At 43.3% G+C, this 27,561-nt stretch overlaps 1 protein-coding gene across 1 annotated transcript in view; it reads right to left on the reverse strand.

Moving 5' to 3' along the window:
• The window catches only part of igsf21a (immunoglobin superfamily, member 21a), a 777,574-nt gene that overhangs the window by 231,574 nt on the left and 518,439 nt on the right, over positions 1-27,561 (reverse strand). The window contains exon 3 of the mRNA XM_039755430.1: positions 21,130-21,251. Within this exon, the coding sequence (XP_039611364.1) occupies positions 21,130-21,251 (122 nt within the window). The remainder of the gene's footprint in view (positions 1-21,129; positions 21,252-27,561) is intronic.

The raw sequence follows: 27,561 nt of genomic DNA on the forward strand, positions 1-27,561 counted from the left end.
ATTATCACTAAATGGTTGCTCCCCACATGTGACGAGTGACTGATGTCCTATCTAAGTGATAGCCAGCGCTTTTTGGGTTTTTGCCCAGAAAGGAGTCAAGGCTGCGCTGATGGTCTCCATGTTATACATAACTTTAAAGAGCAAGCAACAAAAAACAAAAAGAAATTCTTTCATTAAGTTCCTCTCTTGGCATGGCACACTCATGAAACCATTGGCAGCCAAGTGTAAGTGTAGCTTTGCCAGCTGAACAGGATGACTAGCAAGTGTTGGCAGTGGGTTTTTTTTTTGGGGTGGGGGGCGGTCTTTACAATTAGTTATTTTCCCAAAGTTGCTGCAGTATCCAGGAGTAGGGGGTATCTTTTAAAGTGCCAATGGGCAATGCCCCCAGTCTTTCGGGTAAGGTGGAAGACAACCGAGTTTAAAAGAGGTGCACTCGGTATTCAGTGCAGAGAAGCAGCAATCTGCTTACGTGGACCCTGACAGACAAAAGCATCGCTGTGATGTATTCCTAACAAGAGCAGTCGTCCTTGGCGGCAGCTCACTTCATTTGTCTACTTAAAAACAACTCAGCAGGGCTTTGTGGCATTCAGGTAATGAAATGTGTCCAGAGCCCAGAGACAATAACCCTGAAAATGCTGAATTTACAGGCTCATTAACAATGAAACGCCATCATTCCAGCAAAGAGGTTGAGATAAATGCCAACTGATGAGAAAGACTTGTGACTGAGGGCCTGTGGCTCCCACGCAGCTCTGGCACACAGGCAGTTTGGCCGCTACACTGCCAGGCTCAGTTAGACATGCTGTTGTCTTGTTGATTTCTAGAGTAAAAGCCACAACACGCAGGGAAAAAGAGGCCTTGTTACCAAGAGCAGGGCAAGTTATGGGGGGTTTCTAAACACGGAACCTCACCACATCTAAAATATGAAGTGAAGTTAAGTGCCAGTCACTTAGCAGAAGGGATTTCTTCATTTCAAGGCATTTGAATTCAGGGCTCCATATTTGTGATTGCATGTGGGTGGAGCCCCTTGTAGAATCTGTGTGACAACAGATAGATAAATCTGTGTAATGTGCAGCACTGGTGCACATCCTTATTGGTCATGCCTGCTAGTCTGGACCACTCAGTTAATGGCATGCCCATTTATCATCTGCTGCAGGGCTTTGCAGGCTCTGGTCAACTGGAAAAGCATTAATGGCATGAAGAATAGATAATGGAGATAATCGGGTGCTGTAATGATGCTGCGTCTTGGAGACGACATGGAGGTGCCTTATCTATCTATCTATCTATCTATCTATCTATCTATCTATCTATCTATCTATCTATCTATCTATCTATCTATCTATCTATCTATTTATCTATCTATCTATCTATCTATCTATCTATCTATCTATCTATCTATTATATAGTGCCTTTCAAATCTATCTATCTATCTATCTATCTATCTATCTATCTATCTATCTATCTATCTATCTATCTATCTATCTATCTATCTATCTATCTATCCTTGTAATATTTCTATTGCACTATTATATCATATTGAGAATTACTTGTGTTTTGTTCTGTGTATTGTATTGTATTGTATTGACCCCCTTTTTTTGACACCCACTGCACACCCACCCTACCTAGAAAAGGGTCTTTCTTTGAACTGCCTTTCCTTTTTTCCCTACAAGGGTTTTTTTTTGGGTTTTCCTTGTCTTCTTAGAGAGTCAAGGCTTTGGGGGGGGTTGTCAAGAGGCAGGGCCTGTTAAAGTCATTTGCGGCACTTCTTGTGTGATTTTGGGCTATACAAAAATAAATTGTATTGTATTGTATTATATCTATTATATAGTGCCTTTCATTATCTATCTATCTATGATATATTATGCCAGGCAGGATTATCCAGCTTCCCATCTAGGAGAAAGGGGTGATCCTTGCCAAGAAGGGAAGCCAGAATGGTAGGACAGTGATGGGCTGGCATCTCATTTGGGATGGGTATGGGTTCCTTACCTGGACACGAGGACAAACAAAGGAGCAGTGGGTGAAGGCTCCTATTTCAGAAAATGCCCATCTCCCATCTGCTAGATGGCAGCTCTTCAGGACCTCAATAACCATGTAGACACCTGCAGGGCATGATGGGTGCTGTAGTGCCATGAATCACCCTTGTTGGGACTCATGGCTGCCACCAGGGGTTGCTGCATTAATTCGTGATCAAAATCCTGTTTTTTTGGACTTGCATTTGACTTGGAGCCTTCCAGCCTCCTCCAGCTGACTCAGAGTTGAGAAGAAGGAAGGGAAGGAAATGAGGAAGGCAGGGTGGAAGGAAGGAAGACAAATTTATTTGTTATTATGCTTGTGGAACCTTGGAAAAAAGTTTGTGAAGAATGTTGATAATAAAATCCTCTGTTTTGAACCCGTGACTGTATTTGTGTTGGTCATGTGCAGGGTTTGGGGCTTGGTGGAGCTCCTTACCTCTCACAATATATACAGTATTAATATCCTCCTTAATAAAATGGTAAGTGTCTTTGTGTTTGTCTAGTTGCTTGCCAGGTTGCTATGTCTCTGAATTGAATTCAGCACTCTGTAGGTTGATCATTTTCATTTCCATCAAACGCTGTGGCATCCTTTCGTTCCTAACACATTACCATATCAGTCCATATCAGCAGAGATAGCCAGCAGGATTTTTTACCTCATTGAGATCTGATGGATTTTCAAAGTCTCTTTAATTTTTTGAGCAGTGTATATATATACAGTATATACATATATATATATATATATATATATATCATGTCATGCACAAGCGCATCTCTTTATTTCTTCAGAAAAGACGGAGCACCACCGGCGTAACTTTACCTGGATGCCTAAAAAAACACACCACTTCCGGGTTCCTTTCCACCGTCTGGTCTCTTCTTGATGACATCATTTACCCATCCACCACCACGATTTTCCCAGCATCACAACGTCTCATTTCCGGACGCACCCTATAAGTTGTCCGTCTACCAACCCTCATGTGTCTGATGATTTTGTGGAGAAAAAACAGTCTGACCTTTTTTTTTGTTTACAGTATATGGGGCTAAAAACCCCAAACCTTTATGAATTTGTCTTTTGCTTTATTGCTATATATATATATATATATATATATATATATATATATATATATATATATATATATATATATATAGTGGTCTATGGCCGGCTTGTCGCCCCGGCCAGTACCCCCAGGCCGCCAGATGGAGCCCTCCCTGCAGCATGGAGGTGCCCCGAAGACCAGCAGGGAGTCCTGGACAGTGGAGTTTTCATCCACAGGCCTGCTGGATGCCCCAGGGGCCGCTAGATGGAGCTGCAGGGAGGAGCAAAGAATATTATTTGCCCTACACCCCGGAAGTACGTCTGAGTCACAGGGACAAGGGGAATGACGTGCTTCCGGGATGAAGAAAAAGAAGAGTTTGATCTGACCCGGAAGTGCTAAGAAGTCACATGGATCGAGGGTTCAGAAGCACTTCCAGGTCACGGACTATGGTGGCAGCTCCCAGACGGTGAGTTGAGCTGGGTGGAAGGGAGGCAACGCGTCTGGGAGTGGAGGATTGTTTATTATTGTGTATTTGTGTGATTTGATGAGTATGGTGGAGAGGAGGGTGCTTTGTGCACTGTGCTGTGTTAATAAAGTCAACATTTGGACTTTTACTTGGTGTCTGGAGTCTTGGACAGGGGTTTAAGGGAGCGATAGCGCCCCCTATCTGTCACTATATATATATATTTATATATTTTATATATATATATATATATATATATATATATATATATATATATATATATATACTGTATATGCTAACTTGAGCATGATTTTGGAGAGCTCACAAGCTGTTTTAATGTGCTGGGGGCTTCCAGAAGATAGCATTCAGGAAAAGATTGGCAAACACTTTTTAGGACATTCTGAATCTTTTAGAACAGCAGTGAAGTCATGAGAAGATATCTGTTTGATAGAGATGGAATCTTATGTGTAGCAAATCTTCTATGTTACGTGATTTATCTATCTATACAGAGAAGCCATGTAGTGTCGGCCAAAAATGTCAGTAATAATTGCTTCTTTGCAATAGTGATAATTTTGGTGTATCACAACCAACCATTTCTCAAAAATTGCACCAAACTTTGGATGCCCTTACAACGCACGAGGTAATACGCAGATTTATATGTTTCCTGACTACTCAACGTGAGGTGTATTCATGAAAAGCGCCACGCGCGTAAAGTCTGCCTCAAGTTTGGATGAGCAGACATGTATGAATCACAAGTGATATCACAGTCTCAACACACAGATGGTCATGGATGCCAACCATGCCATAGTAGCAAGCATATCACCCTGAAGATTGATGGAGCTGGATGGGAGTCTAACAACGAAATGTCGCACAGGTACATCGTGCTCCGTATCCCATGAACCCCAGGAATGTTCCCACTAAATTTTACAAGCTCGGAAAGGTTCAAGAAGGCAGGCGGGAACTCTCAGGGCTTTGGATAAATAGAGCTTTGTAGAAGATAAAGAGGGGTCATGAAGATACGCACTGTATGGGACACTGGAAGAGTGAATGTGACTTCAGAAACAGTGCAAGAATAGCTGTAGCTCAATTCTGTATGAGACATTGCAAAAACAGTGGGAAGTTGATTCAACTGAAATTACAGCGGTTCATCATCCATCCATCCATCCAGCCATTCAGCCAACCTTCCATCCTTCCATCCATCCAACCATTCAGCCATCCATCCATCGATCAATCCATCTAATTTCTAAACCAGCTTTATCCTCAGCAGGGTTGTGGGCAGACTGGAGTCTATCCCACCTAGCGCAGGACAAAAGGCATGAACAATCCTCGGTGCATTCATTTTTAAACAATTTCTGGCTTTACTCTTATTCAGTTTGTGTGTCGTGGTCTTTCCATCTGGGTGTTCATTATGGTATTACTCTTTATGTCGTTGTGTGGAGCTTAGTGTGATATCCGACCTTTTTATGGGGTGTCATAAAATCATGATGACATCATTCATTCTCACACATGGCCTCCTACACCATTGCTGGGAGTGGACATAGGATAACTACTCATCCTCTACTACGTCATACCTACTTCTCATGTTGTAGTCTGGGGAAAGGACAAACTTTCATCCCATTTTGACTTTAAGTGCAATTCTTAGGACCAGTTCTGAGATGTGGAATCAAAACGTGCCCTGGTTTGCAATCCACCCAAAGTCACATATGGTTTCCTCGTGAACTAGCTTGTGAATTGTGTCCTTCTCGCTTCAGACGAGAACCGCTTTGTCAGGAATTTCAGCACATCAATTAAGAATCCAGAAATGCAAGGGATGGAAACGACAACTGAACAGTTCCCCACAAGAAAAGTCGTAAAGGTCGGAAATGGCCTTCTCCACTCGCTCGCTGCAGAAAAACAAGTTTTCCATCCGCCTGAGAAATAATTAGAGTATACAGCTTGTGCCCTCCTAATGGGCCCGACCTGCCCCCAGCCTCAGGGTATTAAGACATATTGGCTCTGACTACTGGACTATGAGCCCTGAGCAGCGTGGACAGATGTGTCTTAAGCACTCTTCTTCTCGCACTCGCAGCGGCCTTCAGATCGATATGTTAGCTCTGGAAGAGCGCAAAGAACTAACAGCAGCCAACAATCAATAAGCCATTTAGATCAGTTTTTCAGTATTAACTCTTAACTGAAGCTTTGGGAATGGAATGAAGGCATCTGAAAAGGCGATAGGTTAAGAAGAAATCAAAAAATAAAAAAAGTGCGACCAGCATGACAAACATGAGAGACTTGTAGGGACACCTTGTAATCTTCAGGTGACATGATGAGGACGGACTGCCCATCTGCTTGAGCTGGTTGCCAAAAGCAGATTACAGAAAGTCTCTTTGGATTTATATCCTCACTAGCTATGCTACCCATCTAAGATGGGTTGAAATCTAAATAATCAATGTAGACCTCAGTGTTAATGTTTGAAATGTACCCTCTGTTGGAATGTATTTTGTAATGCCTGTAGTAATAAAAAGCTTACAATTTTTCAATCCAACAGATGATGCATCACAAACATTTATACTAAATAAATGCATTACTATGAATGAGCCATCTGTTGGAATGACAAATGCAATGTATTAAATTACTAAACTTTTGTGTCATGAGTCATCTGCTGGAATGACACATGCAATGCATTGCATTACTACAAATGTTTGTGATAAGCCATCTGTTGGAATGGCACATGCAATGCATTAAAGTACTACAAATGTTTGTGATTAGCCATTTATTGAAATGACACACACAATGCATTAAATTACTACAAATGTTTTTGATGAGCCATCTGTTGGAATGGCAAATGCAATGTATTATATTACTAAACTTTTTTGTCATGAGTCATCTGTTGGAATGACACATGCAATGCATTGCATTACTACAAATGTTTGTGATAAGCAAACTGGTGGAATGGCCATCTGTTGGAATGACACGTGCAATGCATTAAATTACTATTAATGTTTGTGATGAGCCATTTATTGGAATGACACACACAATGCATTCAATTACTACAATTGTTTTTGATGAGCCATCTGTTGCAAAGACAAATGCAATGCATTATATTACTAAAATTTTTTTGTCATGAGCCATCTGTTGGAATGACACAATGCAATGCCTTATGTTTCTGTTACATGCCATGTGGTAGGAGGTTTTGTAAAGGTAGCTGCATCAACCCCAAACGTGACTTGGACTTCTGTGTAATTACGGTTATTCCTGTGTTAGACTCAAGAGTGATGGGTAATGATCTGCTTTACTGTTTTAAGCCCAAATATCTTGGGAGAGTATTCTTCTGCCATTTAGTAGATGAAATAACATCATGTTGCAAAAAAAAATCATGATTTTGTTTCTAGGCATTCTTGCCCTCTGTGGTAACTCAATTATATTCATGAGTGGGTTGGTGTCTTTCAAGCAAAACAACAATGGTGTGTAAATGCACTAGACATTGACAAGGATTGTCAAAACTGTTGCATATGGCACTGTATAGCAGAGCTACCATGATATGCCCGGTGATTTCAGTCACATAACGCTGCAGTGGGGTGCATGTAGGTGGTGGCAAAACGACAAAATGTTTGCGATCAAGTAGAATAACAAGAAAGGCATTAGTTCCCTAAGCAGCACTGTTCATAATGAAGCAACTGTAGTTTGGGTGAGGGAAATCTGGACATTACTAAGCTTTGCACTGTGGTAGCCTCCAATAACAGAAGGGGCACGTCACTTGTGCAGATCAGACACTGACATTCCTACCCTCTCGTGCTCAAACAATCAAAAAATATTATAAGAAAAGTGTGCAAAGAAACCCGCTTCTACTGTGCCAGTTGCAATGTTGGGGTCTGTTTCAAAGCATTTCACATGAAGAACGTCATCAGTACTACCAGCTTAAGCCCATTTGAGTTACTGTTTGGCAGACGTCCGTGAGGTGTCTTGGATATTATTTGTGAAGAGTGTGTGAGGGATTGAAATTTGTGGATCGGGTCATTTCACTGCAGGAGCAAATTTCTAAATTATCCTCTATTGCCGTGGAGCATCAGCAACGCAAGCAGGAGGCGCAGAAACATAATAACGATAAGAAATTTCAAACTCTATGAATTCAAAAAGGGCAATCAGGTACTTCTGATTTCATATGATCCACATAAGATATTGGCAAAATGTCAGGGTCCTGCTGTAGCAGAAGAGCGGATGTAAATTCTAAGGTTAGAATACTGGGTGAAAGCCGGTTCAAATTTCACATGGTAATTTCATGTTCTCTTGAACGAATGGTATGAACCAGATGAGGGGATAACCTCTACGGTTTCAGTCTCTTAGACTGATGTTACTATTGGTGACAATTTGACAGACACTCAGAAAATGGATGCTGTCTTTGATCAAAAGAAACACCAATGTATTTTCCCCATTGCCTGGCCCTATTAAACTTGATGAGCATAAAATCGTAACGGAGCCTGGTCTTAAAGATCAAATGCATCCGTATTGGATACCAGAGGCAAGGAAGAATGTGGTGCATGATGAGGTGAAGTAGATGCTCAAGTTAGGTGAAATTTTCAAAAGCAAAAGTGAATGGCGGAGCCCAATCGTATTAGTCCCCAAACCGGATGGCTCCATTCAGTTCAGCACTGATTTTAGGCACTTAATTAAGGTTTCCAAATCTGATGCCTATCCAATGCCGTATATTAATCAATTACTGGAAGAATGAGGTCAAGCCTCATACATCTCTACACTCGATCTGACTTCAGAAGAACCTTTCATCAGATCTCAAAATGCAAACAAAATACGAACGGAAATTCGAGACCAGAAATTCCAAAGAACATTTGTTGCTAAAAGTAAACGGTCGCTATCCGTCAAGCTCAGATAGTCCAGTTGAATTTTCTATTGTCTCTAGATTGATGTCACTAATCAGTGAGTCCTGGGGATTTCTTCAATAGCTTTCCAAGGCAATGAATGACCAGCACAATCCTCAGCACCGGTGGGGGAGTTGGATGACATCATATGTCATAAAACATAAAAACAGATCTCAGATTTAGACAACCTATAGTGGATACACTCTACACTCTACCAATGATATTCATTTACATTGTCAACACGTGTATCAGAGGACCTCCGTACAGGCTCTGTTCAGGTATGCAATAACACACCGGGATGAGACTGGAGGATGCTATCACTAACAGTGTCATCTCCTTCTCTCCCCACAACGTCAAGAAACCTCGCAGTGAGGGCAATTGACTCCGCCCCTTCCTATTCAGTCTCCATAAAAAGCCAAGACTCCAAGAAAGAGGCGTCATTTCTCCCACCAGCAACCTGCCAGACGAAGCTCGGCTACCGTAATGACCCGAAACAGTGGCTAACCAGCCTGGATGGCACTGTTTTTTGGTTTTGACTCCCTGCATAGCAGGAAGTGTGCACCGAAGAGTGTTTTTTTTATTTCTTTTAGAACAATAAATGGAACTTTTCTAGTTCATGGAGCTGTCATTCCTGCTCCTGGCCACACCGTTCTGGATAAAAACTCGAATTAGCACAAAAATGTATAAATATCAGAGATCATAATAGTATGACAATGGTAAAATGCTACCGAGTCTGTGCTGGCAGCATTGGAGAAGACAAAGAATAAAGGTAATGCAGTGGTTCTCAACCTGTGGGGCAGGCCGCCCTAGGCACGAAGTAACGAAAAGGGGGCCGTGAAGATGTGAAAAAAAGAAAACAAGAATCAAAAATATGAATAAAACGTCTGTTGAAACCAAAACAAATTAACTTAAACTACATTCTGATACTAGAACAATAAATAGAGTTAGATAAATGTTGATAAAAGTTAAGTAGGTATAATAAAATATGCATCTACATTTCTAAAAAATCTGCGGTGGGTTGGCACCCTGCCCAGGATTGGTTCCTGCCTTGTGCCCTGTGTTGGCTGGGATTGGCTCCAGCAGACCCCCGTGACCCTGTATTCGGATTCAGCGGGTTAGAAACTGGATGGATGGATGGATTTCTAAAAAATGGTGGGGGCGTGATTAAAACTGTTATGAAAACTCGGGTCGCAAATACTTAAAGGTTGAGAAACGCTGAGGTAACGGATTTAGTGCTTGCAGAACGTGACTCTGTGGCCTGAAAGAGTGCAACGATAAAACATCCAACAAATTTGGAGTCCAGGGTCCCCAAGGCATTGGGGCACCCCCTGGCGGTGACCACGGGCCCCAACAAGGTTGAGCTTCAAAGCCCTGCACCCATGGCCACCAAAGCAACCAGGGCGGTCGCCCCACTCTAATATAAAAAGGAGTACGGTGCTCTTTTACGGGGGTTTTGGTGAGGCTTCATCGAGAGTGGAAGTGCAGGCGCAACACAAAGGAGAATCAAAGGGTTATTTCTTAACTCTTGCTTTGCTGGCTTTTCTTCATTGTTGAAGTTGAATTTGAACCCTTGTTCGATGTGCACCTAGTATGGGGTATAGAAACCACCTTCATTGACTTGCTGGGTTTGTGCTGCGTCTCTTATTCTTCTGAGCTTATGCTTAAAGGCTGAAGATGTTATTCTGATATTTGATATGATAAAGATTTGAATTATTAAGAAAAAGAGTTTTAAGTGACGTAAAGGTTGAGAAACGCTGAGGTAACGGATTTAGTGCTTGCAGAACGTGACTCTGTGGCCTGAAAGAGTGCAACGATAAAACATCCAACAAATTTGGAGTTGTGGAAATAATTATGCAATGTGAATGACTTCAAAACAGATGGGGTTTGATGGACTAAAAATTAATTGACTGATAAACTCAGGCAATTTGACTGGCCAAAAAAAAACCAAAACAATTACATGCTATAATTGGGCGAAACAAATGAGACAATCTGATTGTCCGTCCGTTTCCTGAGCCAGCTTTATCCAAGAGAGGGTGTGAGGGCAGATGAAGCCAATCCTAGCAGGCATTGGGTGTGAACTTGAGCATGGGAAAGGTGCTATATAAATAAAATTCATTATTTATTATTAAAGGGAAATATCATAATTGTGTGGTACATGAAAGCAGAGAAACGCACTGAAAATAATCTGAGGATTACATCCAATTAAAAAGCCCCTGCCGACTGTTTTCCAGCAGCAATTTATCTGCAAGTTACAAAATGTTTTTCACTTCAAAAGGTTTTAACCTTTTTAAATATTAAAACATTGTCCTTAGCAAAGACTGCTGTGGGTGAAAATGAAACCAAAAGGTTAAGTAAAATATACTTAAGGATTATGGAAAGAAAGCAGCTAGAAGTGTTGTCTGATTTTGGAAGTCCTAAATTTGTTTTGCAGTCTTGTATTAGTTTACGTGTTATCTTCAAGTCGGTGTGGCGTAGTAGGAAGGATCATAAGGATAAAGACATGGTGTAATAAGAGTATAAGTTTAATGTGGCACTGTACTCTGTGCAAATGTATCTTATAAATTGGCCTTTTTCTACTCGCATGCACAGTTGACACAGAGCCTGATTTAGCACAGGGGTTCACCTTATAGAACTGCTAGCCAAGCATTATGATATAAGACAAGACAGATAGAGACAACTGGGCAATGGGCAGTCAGACTGATGACTGTTGTATACTATTTTTGCCAGTCAAAGTCAGCATGTCCTCTGTCCTCTTTGGCTTGTTTGTAATTGCACGATTCACCTAAGTGTGGGCCTGCACATGAAGAAAGAGTATAAAGGTTTGGAACATTGCCCGGCACACCTTTGAAACCGACAGACAGATGGGAGATAACGTCATCCGATCCTGAAAATCCTTCCACTGCAACACATCAGGCCCCCACTCCCAAACTGGGTCCCTGCCATGTCTGTTATGCAGCGTAAGCCGTCATTAACTCTTTTAGGGCGGGTGTCGACTTTTGTCGACAGGAGGGGCTGAGGGCGGATGTCGACAAAAGTCGACATCCAGGGATAGAGGGCGACAATCAGCTGTTAATGGCGACAAAACCCATTGTCACGTCACAGGCATTCCCTCTCTGCTTGGAGGACTGTTAATCTCGTTGGCTCAGCAACTAATCCTTGCGTGTGCGCGAGTTGCGATATGTAAACAAATAGAAACAAAGGCAAGATGGCATCAACATCTCATGCGGGAGCGAAGCGAGTTCAAAAAAGAAAATACTTGGCCGAAGAAACTTTGCGCATTATCGCGGAGTCGGACTCTGATTTGTCAGATTCCGATTTCTTTGATAGTGATCAGGAGATCGAGGAAGAAATTGCGGAGCAGGCATCAGCCGATCGGAGACCAGCCGATGCCACCGCAGCTGCTCGGCTGGCAGCTGAGCGCATTCGCGCTGTCGGTGCACCTACGGCAAGGTTCGCTTGGGAGGAATACCCAGACATTGATCCTTGGGAGCCGAACTGGCTACCGGACTTTACAAAAAGGCACGGCTTGCTGCTGGACACCACCGATCACACGCCGCTGGACTATTTCAGGCTGTTTTTTCCTGAGGCAGTTTTTCAACTGATAGCGGATGAGACGAACAGGTACGCAGAGCAATTTTTTGAATCGCGGGAGGCGCTTGCTCCGCATTCTCGTTTTTCAAGTGGAAACCCACAACCAAAGACGAGATCAAGGGCTTTGTGGCATTGCAGATAGAGATGGGACTGGACTGGCGATATAATTTCAGGGAGCACTGGTCCAAACGTACTTTGTCACCTGGTGGCTTTGGACAGGTTATGCCCGTGATCGGACGTGCTGCTGCAAAGCTTCATTCACTTTTGTGATAACAAGAAGCAAATCCCGAGGGTGAGCAGGGCTATAACCCGATGTATAAAGTTCAGCCCCTGCTTGACATAGTGGAGCCAACTTATAAACAATTTTATCAGCCTGGCCGTGATTTGTCTGTGGATGAGTCCATGATAAAATATAAGGGACGGCTTTTTTTCCATCAATATATGCCAGATAAGCCCACCAAGTATGGCATCAAGGATTTTGTATTGGCTGAAGCAAGCACTGGTTTCTGCCTAAAAGTAATTACTTACACTGGTAAGCATTCTTTTCAGAGGAGAACTGTCCTTTGACAACTCAGGTTGTGCTGGAGCTGCTTCAGGGCTATGAACATTTTGGACATGTTGTGTACATGGACAATTTTTATAGTTCACCAGAATTGTTCATAGAGCTACAGAGCAGGGGAATTGGAGCTTGTGGCACAGTGAGGGTGAGCAGGAGACACATGCCTTTACAGTTGAAGCCAGAGAGGCTGAAAATGAAAAAGGTGACAATCCTGTTTTTATGCGGGCGGATAACTTGGTGGCATTGACATGGCATGATGTCAAACGGGTGACTTGTATTACTACAGTTCACACCAACAATTTGTGTGAGAAGGTAATTCGTTCTAAGGGAAACCCAGAAGGTAGAAAGCTGGACAAGTCTGTTGCACTTGAAGAGTACAACTGCAAAATGGCTGGAGTTGATCGACTGGATCAGATGCTGGGGTCATATGCTTATGGCCATAAGTCCACCAAGTGGTACCACACTGTGTACCATCGCATCCGTGAGATTGCACTCACAAATGGATATATATTATTCAAGCAGGCAAACAGTGACAGTACTATGACTGCGGCAGATTTCCGCAAGAAGGTGGTGGACAACTTGCTGGCAGAATATGTTGGAGTGCCTTTGGCAAAGCGAGGAAGGCCATTACAAAGAGCAGTGCCAGACAGGCTGACCGAGCGCCACTTTCCTGCAAATTATGAGGACAAAAAGTACAAGCCTGACTGTGTTGTGTGCAGCAACAGACTATTGAAAAAGAGGCACCAGTGCAACACATATTGCAAGCAGTGCAACGTGGCATGCACGCAATTGGATGCTTTGAGCGTTACCACACTTTGCAGGACTTTGCCTTGTGAAATTTACAATATGTGAAATAATAATATGTTAAATTATATAGTATGCAGGCTCATACAAAATGCAAAACAGTTATGTTGTTCAAAAATAAATATTTTTTGTTTCTTTGATAAGTTAAACAATTGTTTTGTGTTCTTTTTGTAAAAAAAAAGGTTTTTAGAAAAATATTCAGCCCTGGGAGAAAAGAAAAAAAAAAAAAAATTAGCCCTAAAAGAGTTAAACAAAGCTGTTATTTCTCCTATGTGATTTCTTACCGCAGTATCACTAAGGGAGGGGTTTCACCTTTTTATATTATATATGTATAGATTCGGGTTATGTAACGCCACAATTACAAAAGAACTCATTCCCAGGGAGCTAACGCCCCCTGTTGGATACAGACGGGTGGGGACACCAACATACAATGGATTCAGAAAGACTTCAGACCCCTTCACTTTCTGCTCACTTTACTGAGTTGTAGGTTTAATCTGAAATGTAAAAATGTGCCATTTTCTGCCAATCAATCTATACTCACTCGATATCTCTACATATAAAAGGAAAAGCCCTCACCGACTCCTCACTAATTCTTCCACTTTCCATATCGATGGGAAGCTGAAATTTCACGTGCTCATTCCTTGCAGTGTACTTACAAAAGTTAACTTTTCATGTCCTATTGCAACACCCAAGGGGGGAAACAGGTATACCCCCTAAACTGTATATATAAACAGGGGAAACCCGTCCTCACTATTTCTGCGACTTCCAATATATGTAGGAAGCTCAGATTTCCCATTCTCATCCTTTACACTGTACTTTCATATGTTAAGTATGTTTCATTTCGCGCCGTGCCCTGTGACGAACTTTCGAAAATAACGTCTTCTTTGTGGCGGTTCTCACCATTATGCCGTAGGGAACTTTCGGAACTGACCTCTCCTTTTGCTGTTTCTATTGTGGAACGAGCCTCAGACACAGACAGGAAGTCATGATAAATTCACCGCCACACCTTTATTTACAGTCTATTTACAAGTCAAGGGCCACACAACCCACAGACTCCCCCAAAGTCCAGGCCAACACCACACTATGCCTCTTCTTCAGGCCGCCTCCTTCTCTCTCCTCCAGACCTTGTCCTCTTCCACCCGACTCTAGCCCAGAATGAAGGGAGGCGGCCCCTTTTATAATCACCCGGATGTGCTCCAGATGTTTCCCGGCAATCTTCCGGAGTGCCGGCTGCATCCCCAAAAGTGCTCCGGGTGTCCCTGCTATTTTTCCCCCCGAGCACTTCCGGGTGTGGCGTTGGGGCATTGGGGCACCCCCTGGCGGTGACCACGGGCCCCTACAAGGTTGAGCTTCAAAGCCCTGCACCCATGGTCACCAAAGCAAGCAGGGCGGTCACCCCACTCTAATATAAAAAGGAGTACGGTGCTCTTTTACGGGGGTTTTGGTGAGGCTTCATCGAGAGGACACAAAGGAGAATCAAAGGGTTATTTCTTAACTCTTGCTTTGCTGGCTTTTCTTCATTGTTGAAGTTGAATTTGAACCCTTGTTCGATGTGCACCTAGTATGGGGTATAGAAACCACCTTCATTGACTTGCTGGGTTTGTGCTGCGTCTCTTATTCTTCTGAGCTTATGCTTAAAGGCTGAAGATGTTATTCTGATATTTGATATGATAAAGATTTGAATTATTAAGAAAAAGAGTTTTAAGTGACTTAACAACTAAAAAATAAAATAAATAAGGCTCTGTTGTTATGCTTAGGCTAAGTTTCCTGTTGACAGACATGGCTGAACTAAGAAGGAAACATATAGTCATGCGGAGGGTTCAGAACGACTCCTAAATACCTAAAAAGTCACATACTCCTGAGGCAATCAGTTTAATGTTTCCAGCAGGGGGCGCTTGTTCCCAGGGATTGTCTCCTTTTTTGATGCAGAACTTACTAGAGCCAATACCTATCCCTTTTGTAACCATGTGGGAAAAAATCAGACGAGAGAAATAAGGTACAAAAAGCCCTTCTTTCTCTTTCAAGACCTCTGCAATTCACTCTGGCAGGCTGTCCATCAACTTCTGGGCCCAATCCTGACTGATGGCAGCCCATTCTTGTATCATCAATGCTTGGAGTTTGTCAGAATTGGTGGGTTTTTGTTTGTCCACCTGCCTCTTGAGGACTGACCACACGTTCTCAATGGGATTAAAGGTCTGGGGAGTTTCCTGGTCATGGACTCCAAATTTTGATGTTTTGTTCCCAGAGCCACTTAGTTCTCACTTTTGCCTTATGGCTCGGTGCTCCATCATGTTGGTCACCAAACTGTTCTCGGATGGTTGGGAGAAGTTGCTCTCGGATGATGTTTTGATCACATTCTTTATTCATGGCTAGGGATTGGGGTGGCACCACCAGTACAGAGTGTGCTCAGGAATGGCAGCAGGCAGGTGTGAGTGAGGTGAAGACTTTTGGAGGATGGCCTGGTGCGTGTCAAGAAGGGCAGCAAAGAAGCCAAGAAAAACTTCAGGGACAGACTGATATTCTGCAAAAGGTGCAGGGACTGGACTGATGAGGACTGCTGAGGGAAATTCATTTTCTCTGATGAATCGCCTTTCTGATTGTTTGGGGCATCCAGATAAGAAAAGGTGAGCACTGCCATCAGTCCTGTGACATGCCAACAGTAAAGCATCCAGTGACCATTCATGTGTGGGGTTGCTTCTCAGCCGAGGCAGTGGGCTCACTCACAATTTTACCTAAGAACACAGCCGTGAATAAAGAATGGGACCAAAACATCCTCTGAGAACAACTTCTCTCAACCATCCAAAAACAGTTTGATCACCCAAAATGAACAATCCAGCATGACGGAGCACCATAAGGCAAAAGTGAGAACTAAGTGGCTCGGGGAACAAAACTCCCCAGACCTTAATCCCATTGAGTACTTGTGGTCAATCCTCAAGAGGTGGGTGGACAGGCAAAAACCCACCAATTCTGACAAACTCCAAGCATTGATGATGCAAGAATGGCTGCCATCAGTCAGGATTTCGCCCAGAAGTTGATTGACAGAATGCCAGAGAGGTCTTGAAAAAGAAAGAAGGGCCAACACTGCAAATATGGACTGTTTGCATAAACTAAATGTAATCTATGTATATAATTCACTAAGGTCATGCAAGACACCGAGCGCACGCAAGACACTGAGGGCAAGCAAAACAGTGAGCGCAAGCAAGACAGAGCCCCCCCCTGGCAACTCTAACCCTCCTACCGCGTCATGGGATACGCACGACAGAGCCACACATGCCAACTGTAACCTTCCTCCCGAGTCCAGCGTCGCTCTCGAGGCACGCAACAACTCACCAAACACAGCCTCAGTCGCTTTCGTCTGTGCAAAAGTCCACATGCACCTCTGAGCCACATTGACTTTACACCGCACGCAAGACAGAGAGCCACGATCGCCAACTCAAGGAGCCCTGCCCACCAACTCTAACTAAGAGCAAGAAAGACAGAGAGCGCGCGCAAGACTAGAACCACGCCCACCAGCTCACAGAGCCCCGCCCGCCAACTCTAACTGAGGGCAAGCAAGACAGAGAGCGCGCGCAAGACAGAGAGCCACGCCCACCAACTCACAGAGCCCTGCCCACCAACTCTAAGACCATGGGATACGAACGCATTTAGTGTATAAATGGATATAAATAATTTCATGTAAACGATTCGCCAAAATCTGTTGTATGTAAACGATACTGTTTAAAACGTTTTTTTCATCAGGAAACTTGGTTTCCATGTCTACCTGTATTAGTTTAAATGGCACTTTTACGCTCACAATAGGACGGACGCGCTGACGTATCGTGTCGACTGGGCAACACAGTGAATGCCGCGTCTATCTATATATGTCTATGTTTTCCGTATCCTGCTACAGGAAGGTACTCTCTCGACCATTGGCATTGGTTTCGCTCCTTGCTATTTTCGTTATACTGCTATGGTGGTTTCCTAAGCCTTTGTTATACTGAATTCCTTTCTCACCGTTTTCCGTTCTTATTCTTACATTGCCGTATGCTATGGCGGGCTTCGGCTAATTGTTAATAAAAGCCTTTGAAACTTCTAATTCAATATACCTTAGACACATCTGACAAAAAGATCTAAAAACACTGAAGCAGCAAACTTTGTGAAAATCAATACTTATGTCATTTGCAAAACTGTACAACTGTACATACCGTATATCTTCTAGTAGTGGCTGGCTTCTTATTGACGCCCGTTTCCAATAAACGCCGGGTTTGAAGAGATGTTGCGGCAAATAGACGCCGGTCTAATTTTAAGCGCCGGTCTGTAGTAAATGCCAATCTCCAATGACCCACCGCCTTTTTCGTACTCTAATCCTCTTTTCGTACCACCTGGGCTACCGCCCTCCTGCAGTGAATCATACGGTAAGTACCTTTTCGTGTCAAAAATGATTTGTCGTCGGATGCTATCGAGGAAGCGAGAAAGTCAAAAAGAAATTTCTTTGTGTACATTTTGCCCTTTCGTCTTCACTTCAATCATAACCCCACAGGGAGGGCAGAGGTGGCAGGAAGAACATGAAAATGCCATCTTCGACACGTTAATCCTGATAAAACTGATTACTGCGCGACAACAAGCAATGGGAGTACCTGTATTGCCATCACAAGAAGAGGAAGATGAAGAAGAACTCGCAAATAACGAAGCAATCATTACCTATTCAGACGACAAGTAGATGGTAAGTACTGTACTTTATTGTATCTTATCCAGTCTCATGTCGTAATGTATACGTATATGCGTGAGTTTGGAGCTTATTGCATTTCCTTATGTTCCGCAGGGACTTGTCGGGCTGATGAGCTTTCGTGCAAAATTCGACTGGTGCAGGCCAGTGCTGGTGGCATCATTGGCAAGAAAATTGACGTCTACCGTACCTGTTTTTCATGCTTACGGTAGTACCGTACTGTATACTGCTTTAATAAGACCGTACTGCTGTACTGATAATTTCATTAAATCCTGAAATGTTCATCCAGTGTTGTTGCCTACATTTTGTGACCGTAAATACGGTACCATACCGTATTTTACTGCCAAATGAACCCCATTTACCCATCACCATTCCATCTACGAGGCGAATAATAGCCGGTCTCCAACAACCGCCGGTCTCTTTTAAACGCCGGGCCGTCCGAATAATTTTTTGAATAAACGCCGTGGCTACTATTGGAAGATATACGGTATGCACAGAATTCTTGTCAGATTTGGACAACTGCCAGCAGGGCCTTCCATGTTACTTTTGGAGTATGCCCAAATAACGCCTTCCCCTGTTTTAATGGTTGGTCACTGTGGCCATATATTTTTTGCATGGCTCAGACTTAACCCCCATAGAACATCTGTGGAGAGACCTGAAGGCATCAAACCAATTCAGTCTAATGGAGCTTCTGACAGCAAGAATGGATAAAGTGCCCAAATCCAGATGTGCAAAACTTATAGAGACTTACCAAGGAGAATCAGAGCTGGAATTGCTGCCAAAGGGGCTCCAAAGAAGTACTGAATGAAGGGTCTGAATACTCCTATGAATGAGAGATTTCAGTTTTTTGATTTTTAAAATATTTGCAGAACTTTCTGAGTCTGTGTGGGTTCCCTCTGGGTGCTCCTGTTTCCTTCCACTATCCAAAGACATGCATATTAGGTGAATTGGTGAGGCTAAATTGGCCTTTGTGAGTGGATGGGAGTGTGTGTGTTCGCCTTGTGATGGACTGGCACCCTGGCCTGGGTTTGTTCCTGCCTTGTGTCCTATAGACACCAGCAATCCCTGCAACCCTGGTCTGGATTAAGCGGGTTAGAAAATGACATGACATGACCTTTCTGAAAACATATTATGTGTTAATGAGTGTAGATTGATGGGTAAAAATGGCAAATGTGTCCATTTAAAATTAAATCTGCTATTCAAAAAGGTGTAAAGAAAGTGAGGGGGGTCTGAATCCTGTCTGAATCCACTGCACTTTCCTTGGCTTTACTAAGTGGTTTGATGTTGTTAAAGGGACCCTTTTATGTCGGTGAAGATTTTTGTCCACGTTCTCGAAGTTGGGTGGCATGGTTGCACGGTGGTAGTGCTGCTGCCTCGCAGTTAGGAGACCCGGGTTCGCTTCCCCGGTCCTCCCTGTGTGGAGTTTGCATGTTCTCCCCGTGTCTGCGTGGGTTTCCCCCCACAGTCCAAAGACATGCAGGTTAGGTGCATTGGTGATTCTAAATTGTCCCTAGCGTGTGCTTGGTGTATGTGCACCGTTGGGTGTGTGTGTACACCCTGCGGTGGGTTTGTTCCTGCCTTGCACCCTGTGTTGGCTGGGATTGGCTCCAGCAGACCCCCGTGACCCTGTAGGTAGGATATAGCGGGTTGGATAATGGATGGATGGATGGGTTCTCGAAGTTTCCTCCACCTCCAAAGACGTAGTTCCACTTGGTGACCCTAAACTGTCCTGGTGAGTGCCAGTGTGCCCGGTGATAGAATGGTTTCTACTTTTCTCTAAAAATGCTGAGATGCTCTCCCGTTTGTCTAAATCAGTTCACCATCTTTCAATGAATGGGATCAAAGTCAATGGGTTGTCTAGAATCTAAGGGCATTTTAATTTTTTGTATTACTAACTGTTGTTCTCGGGCTCTGCCCGAGTAATAGTGAATCAGGACAAACTTTAAAAATGAATAAACAAACAGGATTCGCTAGCTAAGTGGAGGCAAGATACATGTCAAAATGCAGAGGTAGAGCGACTCGAACGAAGGCTGAGGTGTGAGTGAAGATGGTCCCACCCAGCTCCCCACTCCTGACGTCACGCTTCCACCTCCCCTCGGCCCACAGCCTCTGTCTCGAATTAGCATGAATATATTGCCCCTTTCAAGCGAAGTATAATTCTTATGGCGATGAGAGAAGTTGCAAAATCAACCGGAATGTTTAAGCAAATTCTTGAAAAAAACCCGATCTAAATCCGTTAAGTAGTTCTCTCATCCGATAACTAAGTGGAGGTAAGGTACGCCCCGAGGCTGAATTGTGAGTGAGGAAGGCCTGGCCCCCCTTCCCCTCGGTCTCCTGCGTCTCTGTCGGATTTGCGTAAATAAATCGGTACCGCAAATTAACTATGACACTTAGCGCGATGGGAGAAGTTACAAAATCAACCAGAATGTTCAAGCAAATTATAGAAAAAAAACCCGATTTAAATCCGTTAAGTAGTTCTCTCGTGAAAAGCGGACATACAGACAGACAAACAGATGTTGCATTTTATATATATATAGAGATGTAAGTTTATTTATTTTTTGTCTCTTATGATATTTAGTGTACTTTTTAAGTAACACGCAAGCGACTTGGAGGACCTCCTCACAAGTTTGATTGAGGTTTGTAATAACCTGCCGGGGCAGGAGGTGGCACTGTTGCTAACATTCCCTTCTCGTAACCGCCCAGTGAGGTCACTTAGCCCCTCCCCTTTCGGTTTGTGAGATATATGAAGCCCAGCTGCCAAGAATCTTTTAGACTTAGAGTGACCCGCCAGACGGAGCTCCAGTGACAGACCCCTTATCCCATGGCACAATAAGAGCCGAATACTTTTGTTGTTTTATCCGAGAGGCTATTTATACTGAAGCTAAGATGTGTGATTTTTTTTGTTTGGACTGCTGTCATTAAACGGAATGTCCAACTTTTCATTTGTGCGGCTACCTGTCATTCCTGCAAACCAGCCGCACCATCTGTTCATGTCTTTGATTACTTTTGTCCTTGAGAGTGGTGGATTATTTTGTAAAATAAGGGAGAAAAATACAAAAAAGGGGGCGAGGGTATGACCTCTGTAGGGAAAGCAAAAAGTCTTTCACTTACCGAACTGTTGATTGATACACGAGGTCCTCCCGCCTCCGATAATCTTCCATGTGAGAGTAGTTGGTGTTGAACATGGCGTCATATGTAAATATTTTTTGCTTGATTGTGCCGCCATCTGTGACCTAGGAAACAAGAAAGGGAATTCTGCGGTCATGGAACTGGATCACGGAGAACAACAACAACAACATTTATTTCTATAGCACATTTTCATACAAACAATGTAGCTCAAATTGCTTTACATGATGGAGAAAGAGGAAAAAGACAGAATAAATAATTCAAATGAGGGAATACTAATTAAAAATAGAATAAAAGTAAGGTCCGATGGCCAGGGAGGACAGAAGAAACAACAACAAAAAAAAAAAACTCCAGACAAAAAATAAAATCTGTAGGGGTTCCGAGGCCACGAGACCCCCTCTAGGCATTCTACCTAACATAAATGACCTCAATCAGTTCTCATTGTATTCAGGGTTCTCATGGAAGAACTTGATGATGACGGTCACATGGACTTCTAGCCTTTAATCCATCAGTGTAGGGACATTATAGTGCATAGATCAAGTGGTGGTGCGGATCGCCACCACAGAAAACCGAAAGAGAAAGTTGGGGTTAGTACGGATTATGGAGCCACCATGAATAATAATGATAATTAATTGAATATACAGAGCATCAGCGGTGGCACGGTGGCGCAGTGGGTAGCGTTGCTGCCTCACAGTTAGGTGACCCGGATTCGCCTCCCTGTGTGGAGTTTGCATGTTCTCCCCGTGTCTGTGTGGGTTTCCTCCCACAGTCCAAAGACATGCAGGTTAGGTGCATTGGCGATTCTAAATTGTCCTTGGTGTGTGTGTGTGAGTGTGTGTGCGTGCCCTGCCCAGGGTTTGTTTCCTGCCTTGTGCCCTGTGTTGGCTGGGATTGGCTCCAGCAGACCCCCGTGACCCTCTAGTTAGGATATAGCGGGTGGGATAATGGATGGAGCATCAGGATTTAACTAAGATGAAGCTATAAGAACACCATGTTAAAGTAATGTGTTTTTAGCAGTTTTTTAAAGTGCTCCACCGTATCAGCCTGGTGAATTCCTATCGGTCAGCTATTCCAGATTTTAGGTGCATAACAGCAGATGGCCGCCCGCCTCACCAATTCTTTTGAGTTTAACTCTTGGAATTCTAAGTAGACACTCATTTGAAGATCTAAGGTTACAATTTGGAGTGTAAGGTATAAGACATTCTGAAATATAAGATGGAGTTGAGATTATTGAAGGTTTTGTAAACCATAAGCAGAATTTTAAAGTCAATTCTAAATGACACAGGTAACCAGTGTAGTGATGCTAAGACTGGTGTGATGTGCTCAGATTTTCTTTTCCTAGTTAAGATTCTGGCAGCTGCATTCTGCACTCATTGCAATCGATTGATGTCTTTTTTGGGTGGTCCTGAGAAGAGTGAATTACAGTAATCTAGCCGACTGAAAGTGTGAACTAATTTTTCAGCATCTTACAGTGTTATAAGGGGTCTAACTTTTGCTATATTCCTTAAGAGAAAAAATTGTTTTCAATAATCTGATTAATATGTCATTTAAAATTCAGGTCAATAGTTAACCCTAAAAGCGGATGGAGACTGGTAAGGAGAGAAAAGCAGATGTCATTCGGTGCCTCATATCTATAACCAATAGCTTTCCCCTTCCCCTTTTCCCCAAGAGTGGCCACTGGAATGATACACCCCTGCGTTTTCAAATTTTTTGTACCATCTCACAGCTGGCAAAACAGGAAGAAGAAAATTTGGTTGTTTGATTTTCTCAGTGTGTAGGTATATCATAAATTTTAAAAGAAATGAACGAGAGGAAAAAAGTGCTCTTGCAACCCCAAATCCGTTTGACTCGACTCACACACTTAAACAGGGCTTTAGAGCCAGGAGCCATCTGACATGAAATGGAGCTCAGCTAGTGTGCACTCTTCTCCATTATGCATGCGGCTGTCTGGGATCATCTCTCGTCTTTCAAGTCTCACATCTTTGGCTTCCGGCAATTCCACTGCAATGCTTCCAATTGCTTTAGCGCTCGCACAATATTTCTAGGCACTCTGCTCCGAGGAAGGCGACACGATTGTGATATGTCATTAACGACTGGGCTGAGGTCTCTTCTGCGATTCATGGTCTACACCTAGCGTCTTCAAGTCTACCAAGATACTGAGGGATTTTATTATGCCTACAGGCAAATTTCACTATTATGGATAATGCAAGAAACCAGTTAGCACTTTAAAAAGCATTTAGAGGAAACTGGTCAATCAATACGAACATTCAGGAGCTGGTCTGAGTCTTTTGGGCAAGTAAACATCAATAAGTTAATCCATTAATGTGTGAGAATACACTCACCGGCCATTTTATTACATACACCTTGCCAGTACCCATTTGGACCCACTTTTGCCATCAGGACTGCCGCAATTCTTCATGGCACAGGTTGAACAAGGTGCTGAAAACATTCCCTGGGGATTTTGGTCCAAATTGACATGATAGCATCATAAAGTTGCTGCAGATTTGCCAGCTGCACATACATGATGCCAATATCCCGCTCCACCACATCCCAATGGATTGAGATCGGGTGACTGTGGAGGCCATTTGAGTCCAGTGAACTCATTGTCTTGTTCAACAAACCAGTTTGAGATGATCTGAGCTTTGTGATATGGTGTGTTATTCTGCTGGAAGTAGAAGATATGGACACTGCAGTCATAAAGGGGTGGATCTGGTCAGCAACAAGACTCAGGCAGGCTGTGGCATTTAAATGATGCTCGATTAGTACTAAGGAGCCCAAAGTGTCAGGTCAGGTGAGGTTGGGGAGCATGCACTGGTACACCCACTACACAATGAAACAGCTTGGGATCTTGGTTGGCAGCCCCCCTGGCAGACACGCGATCCAGTCCCACCCCCTGTAAATGACCCCCTATCTGATGCCAGGCCTTTTCCAGCCACCTGGGTACTCAACAACGAGGATCCTGTGTGCCAGATCACCCTCGAGGAATCGCGCCACATGTCCATAGTGCCATAACTGACGCTTCCTCACAATGCAGGTAATGAGCCTCCTTTGGGATTCCATGAACAACACAAAGTCAAACCAGTGGCACCCAAGGATTCTCCGAAGAGACACAGTACTGAAGGAGTTCAGTCTTCGTCTCAGGTCACTGGATAGCGTCCATGTCTCACAACTCATGGCATAACTCTAAAGACTTAGATCTTCGTCCTTTAGCAGAGAGTGGCACACACCCCTTTCCAGTGATCTCATGATCCCCCCATGCTCTCCCAATCTGTCTTCTGACTTCATAAGAAGAGTCCCCACAGACCTGAATGTAACTGCCGAGGTAAGTAAACCTCTCGACAAGGTCTACACTCTCTCCGCAGACAGACACACTGCTGATGGCTGTGCCCAGGAGGTCATTAAAGGCCTGGATCTTGGTTTTTAATCGCAAGCCCAGACATTCAGACTTCTCGCTCAGTCGCTCGAGAGCCTTGATCAGAGTCTCCATTGAATCCACAAAGTATACCACAGTATCATCAGCAAAGTCAAGATCAGTGAACCTCTCTTCACCAACAGATGTCCCACAGCTGCTGGACTCCACGACCCTGACCAACACCCAGTCCTTGCAGGCAATGAACAGAATAGGAGCAGAACACACCCCTGACAAACCCCAGAATCAACTGGGAAAAATGCCCAAAGTATGCCAAGAAAATATCCACCACCAGCGGCCTGAACCGTTGATATAAGATTGACGCCAAATTTTGACCCTACCATCTGAATGTAACAGCAGAAATTGAGACTCATCAGACCAGGTGACATTTTTCCAATCTTCCATTGTCCAATTTTGGCGAGTCCGTGTGAATTGTAGCCTCAGTTCCCTGTTCTTAGCTGACAAGAGTGGCACCAGTTGTGTTCTCATACTGATGTAGCCCACCTGCTTCAAAGTTTGATATGTTGTGTGTTCAGAGATGCTCTTCTGCATACCTCGGTTGTAACAACTGCTTATTTGAGTTACTGTTACCTTTCTGTCAGCTCGAACCAGTCTGGCCATTCTCCTCTGACCTCTCACTCTCAGCTGCACTATGAATTTCTGGGAATTTGATGGTGACATCAGAAAATTGTCTTGTGAGACTACTCACACTACAAGACAGCTGACAGAATTTTTTGACATAACAGAAATTTGACACCCAAATCGTGACTTGCAATCGGGCATTGCAACCCCTCTCATACTGCACATGAAACAACGGTTAATGAAGATGAAATTTGAGCCAACTCGAAGCATCATCTGTAAATGGAAATTACAATCATGCTAAAATTGAACACCAGTTTAAGACGTCCATACTGCTCTAAGGAGAGTCCTGTTGGCTCAAAAAGTCTTCCGTTTCAAAACGATTGAGACCCCTGCGTTCCTGGGAACACTCAAAGGTTTAGAAATGGTAATATCCCCTTTCCCTGATCTACACCTCTCCATAATTTGATCGCAGAGGTCTACCGAGAGTTTCTTAGACTTCATGGTTTTCGTCATGACATGCAGTGTGAATTGTTAGACCTTCTATTACATGGGTGCAATTCAGTTTGCTACAGGTGGACTCCAATCAAGTTCTAAAAACATCTCAATGAGAACACCCAAAGCTTTGGAAATTGTTGCATCACTTTGTCCTGATTTATGTCTCCCCTCAGTTGGATCGTGGAGATCTACAGGGGGTTCCTTAGACTTCAAAGTTTGGTTTTTGTCCTGAGATACAGTGTGAATTGTTAGACCTTCTATTACATGGGTGCAATTCAGTTTGCTACAGGTTGACTCCAATCAAGTTCTAGAAACAGCTCAATGAGAACACCCAAAGCTTTGGAAATGGTTGCATCACTTTGTCCTGATTTATGTCTCACCTCAGTTTGATCGTGGAGATCTACAGGGGGTTCCTTAGACTTCAAAGTTAGGTTTTTCTCCTGACGTGCAGTGTGAATTGTGAGATCTTGTATACACGGGTACATGTGTGCATTTCTAAATGATGTCCGTTCAATTTAATTTGCCACAGATAAGCTCCAATCAAGTTCTAGAAACATCTCAAGGAGATGAAAACAGAATATGCCTGACCTCATTTAGGAGTACCACAACCAAGGGCCCGAATATTGATGAAAATTAGAAATTTCAGTTTAGATTTTTAATACATTTGCAAGCCTTTCTGGAAACGTGTTTTCACTTTGTCGTTATGGGTTATTGGGTGTAGATTGATGGACAAAAAAATGGCAAATGTATCCATTTAAAATTTAATCATCAACAAAATAAAGTGTGTAGAAGGTGAAGAGGCCTGAATACTTCCTGAATCCACTCTACAACGCTGACATTTTTTTGAGTCCTGTTGTTAGGACGCTGCTCCCGGTTCCCTATGAGGGGAGTGTGGTCAACGAAGTCACAATTTCCGATGTCCTGGACGCGATGACTTAAAATGTTGAGATTGCATATAACACATCGCTTTGCTACGAAATACGAGTGTAGATTGATGGGCAAAAATGGCAACTGTATCCATTCAAATGAAATCTCCAACACAATAAAGAGTACAGAAAGTGACCAGGTCTCCATACTTTGTGAATCCAGTGTATCTGTTCTTGAGTTATAAAGTAAGGTGGGCATCTTCATTATCGCAGAGGTCAGCGCCACTGGCCTGTCATCATTTAGACAGGAAATGTTTAAATTCTTAGGCACAGGGATGATTCTAGATTCAGTAAAATGGGACTTTGCATTGAGCCAAGGTCGGAGTGAAAATGTCTGTAAAAGCTGGTGGATTTGTAACCAGGAGTCATTTGTGAAGCAAATTCTATTCCAGCCTGACCCTATACCTGCATCTTTAATGGCATCATAATATGTGCAGGAAAACGCATCTCTGACATTGTGAGTCATCTGTGCAGCACTGCATCAAATCCCTTCTTAAAACTAATGAAACAGACGCTCTGCTATTACTAGTGATAATAAACAGTCCTCATCTTCCTCCACCGCTCCTTCCTCACCTTATCTCATCTCATTTTCTTACTGAGACACACCTTGGTCACCTTTCATTTTCTTTACCTGACTAAAGTCCTTCCTAGCCGTGTTTCCAGCCTTCACTATTCTAAAAGCCATTCTGTCTCCCTCTTTAGTCTCCAGATTCAGATACGCCTCGTCCAAAGCCTGTGCTTTGGCTCTTGTGGGTCCACCTATACATTTCTCCTCCTTCCTCCCTATCCCTCCGTGTCTTCTTTGCCATGATATTCTGTCTGTGAAAAACACAAATAGGAGTGTTGACAAGACACAGCCGTGATGGAGCCCGACATGCGGATGTCAGAGCCCCCCCCGTTCCTCTTTTTCCTTTTATTTCTAATAATAATCCAACCTCCCCCTCTCTCTGCCACAACTAACATTACTTCTCCTAATAAAAGTCCTCCTCTTCCTCTTGTTCTTTT

Source organism: Polypterus senegalus, chromosome 6 (assembly GCF_016835505.1).
Source record: "Polypterus senegalus isolate Bchr_013 chromosome 6, ASM1683550v1, whole genome shotgun sequence".
In the NCBI taxonomy this organism is placed as follows: Eukaryota; Metazoa; Chordata; class Cladistia; order Polypteriformes; family Polypteridae; genus Polypterus; species Polypterus senegalus.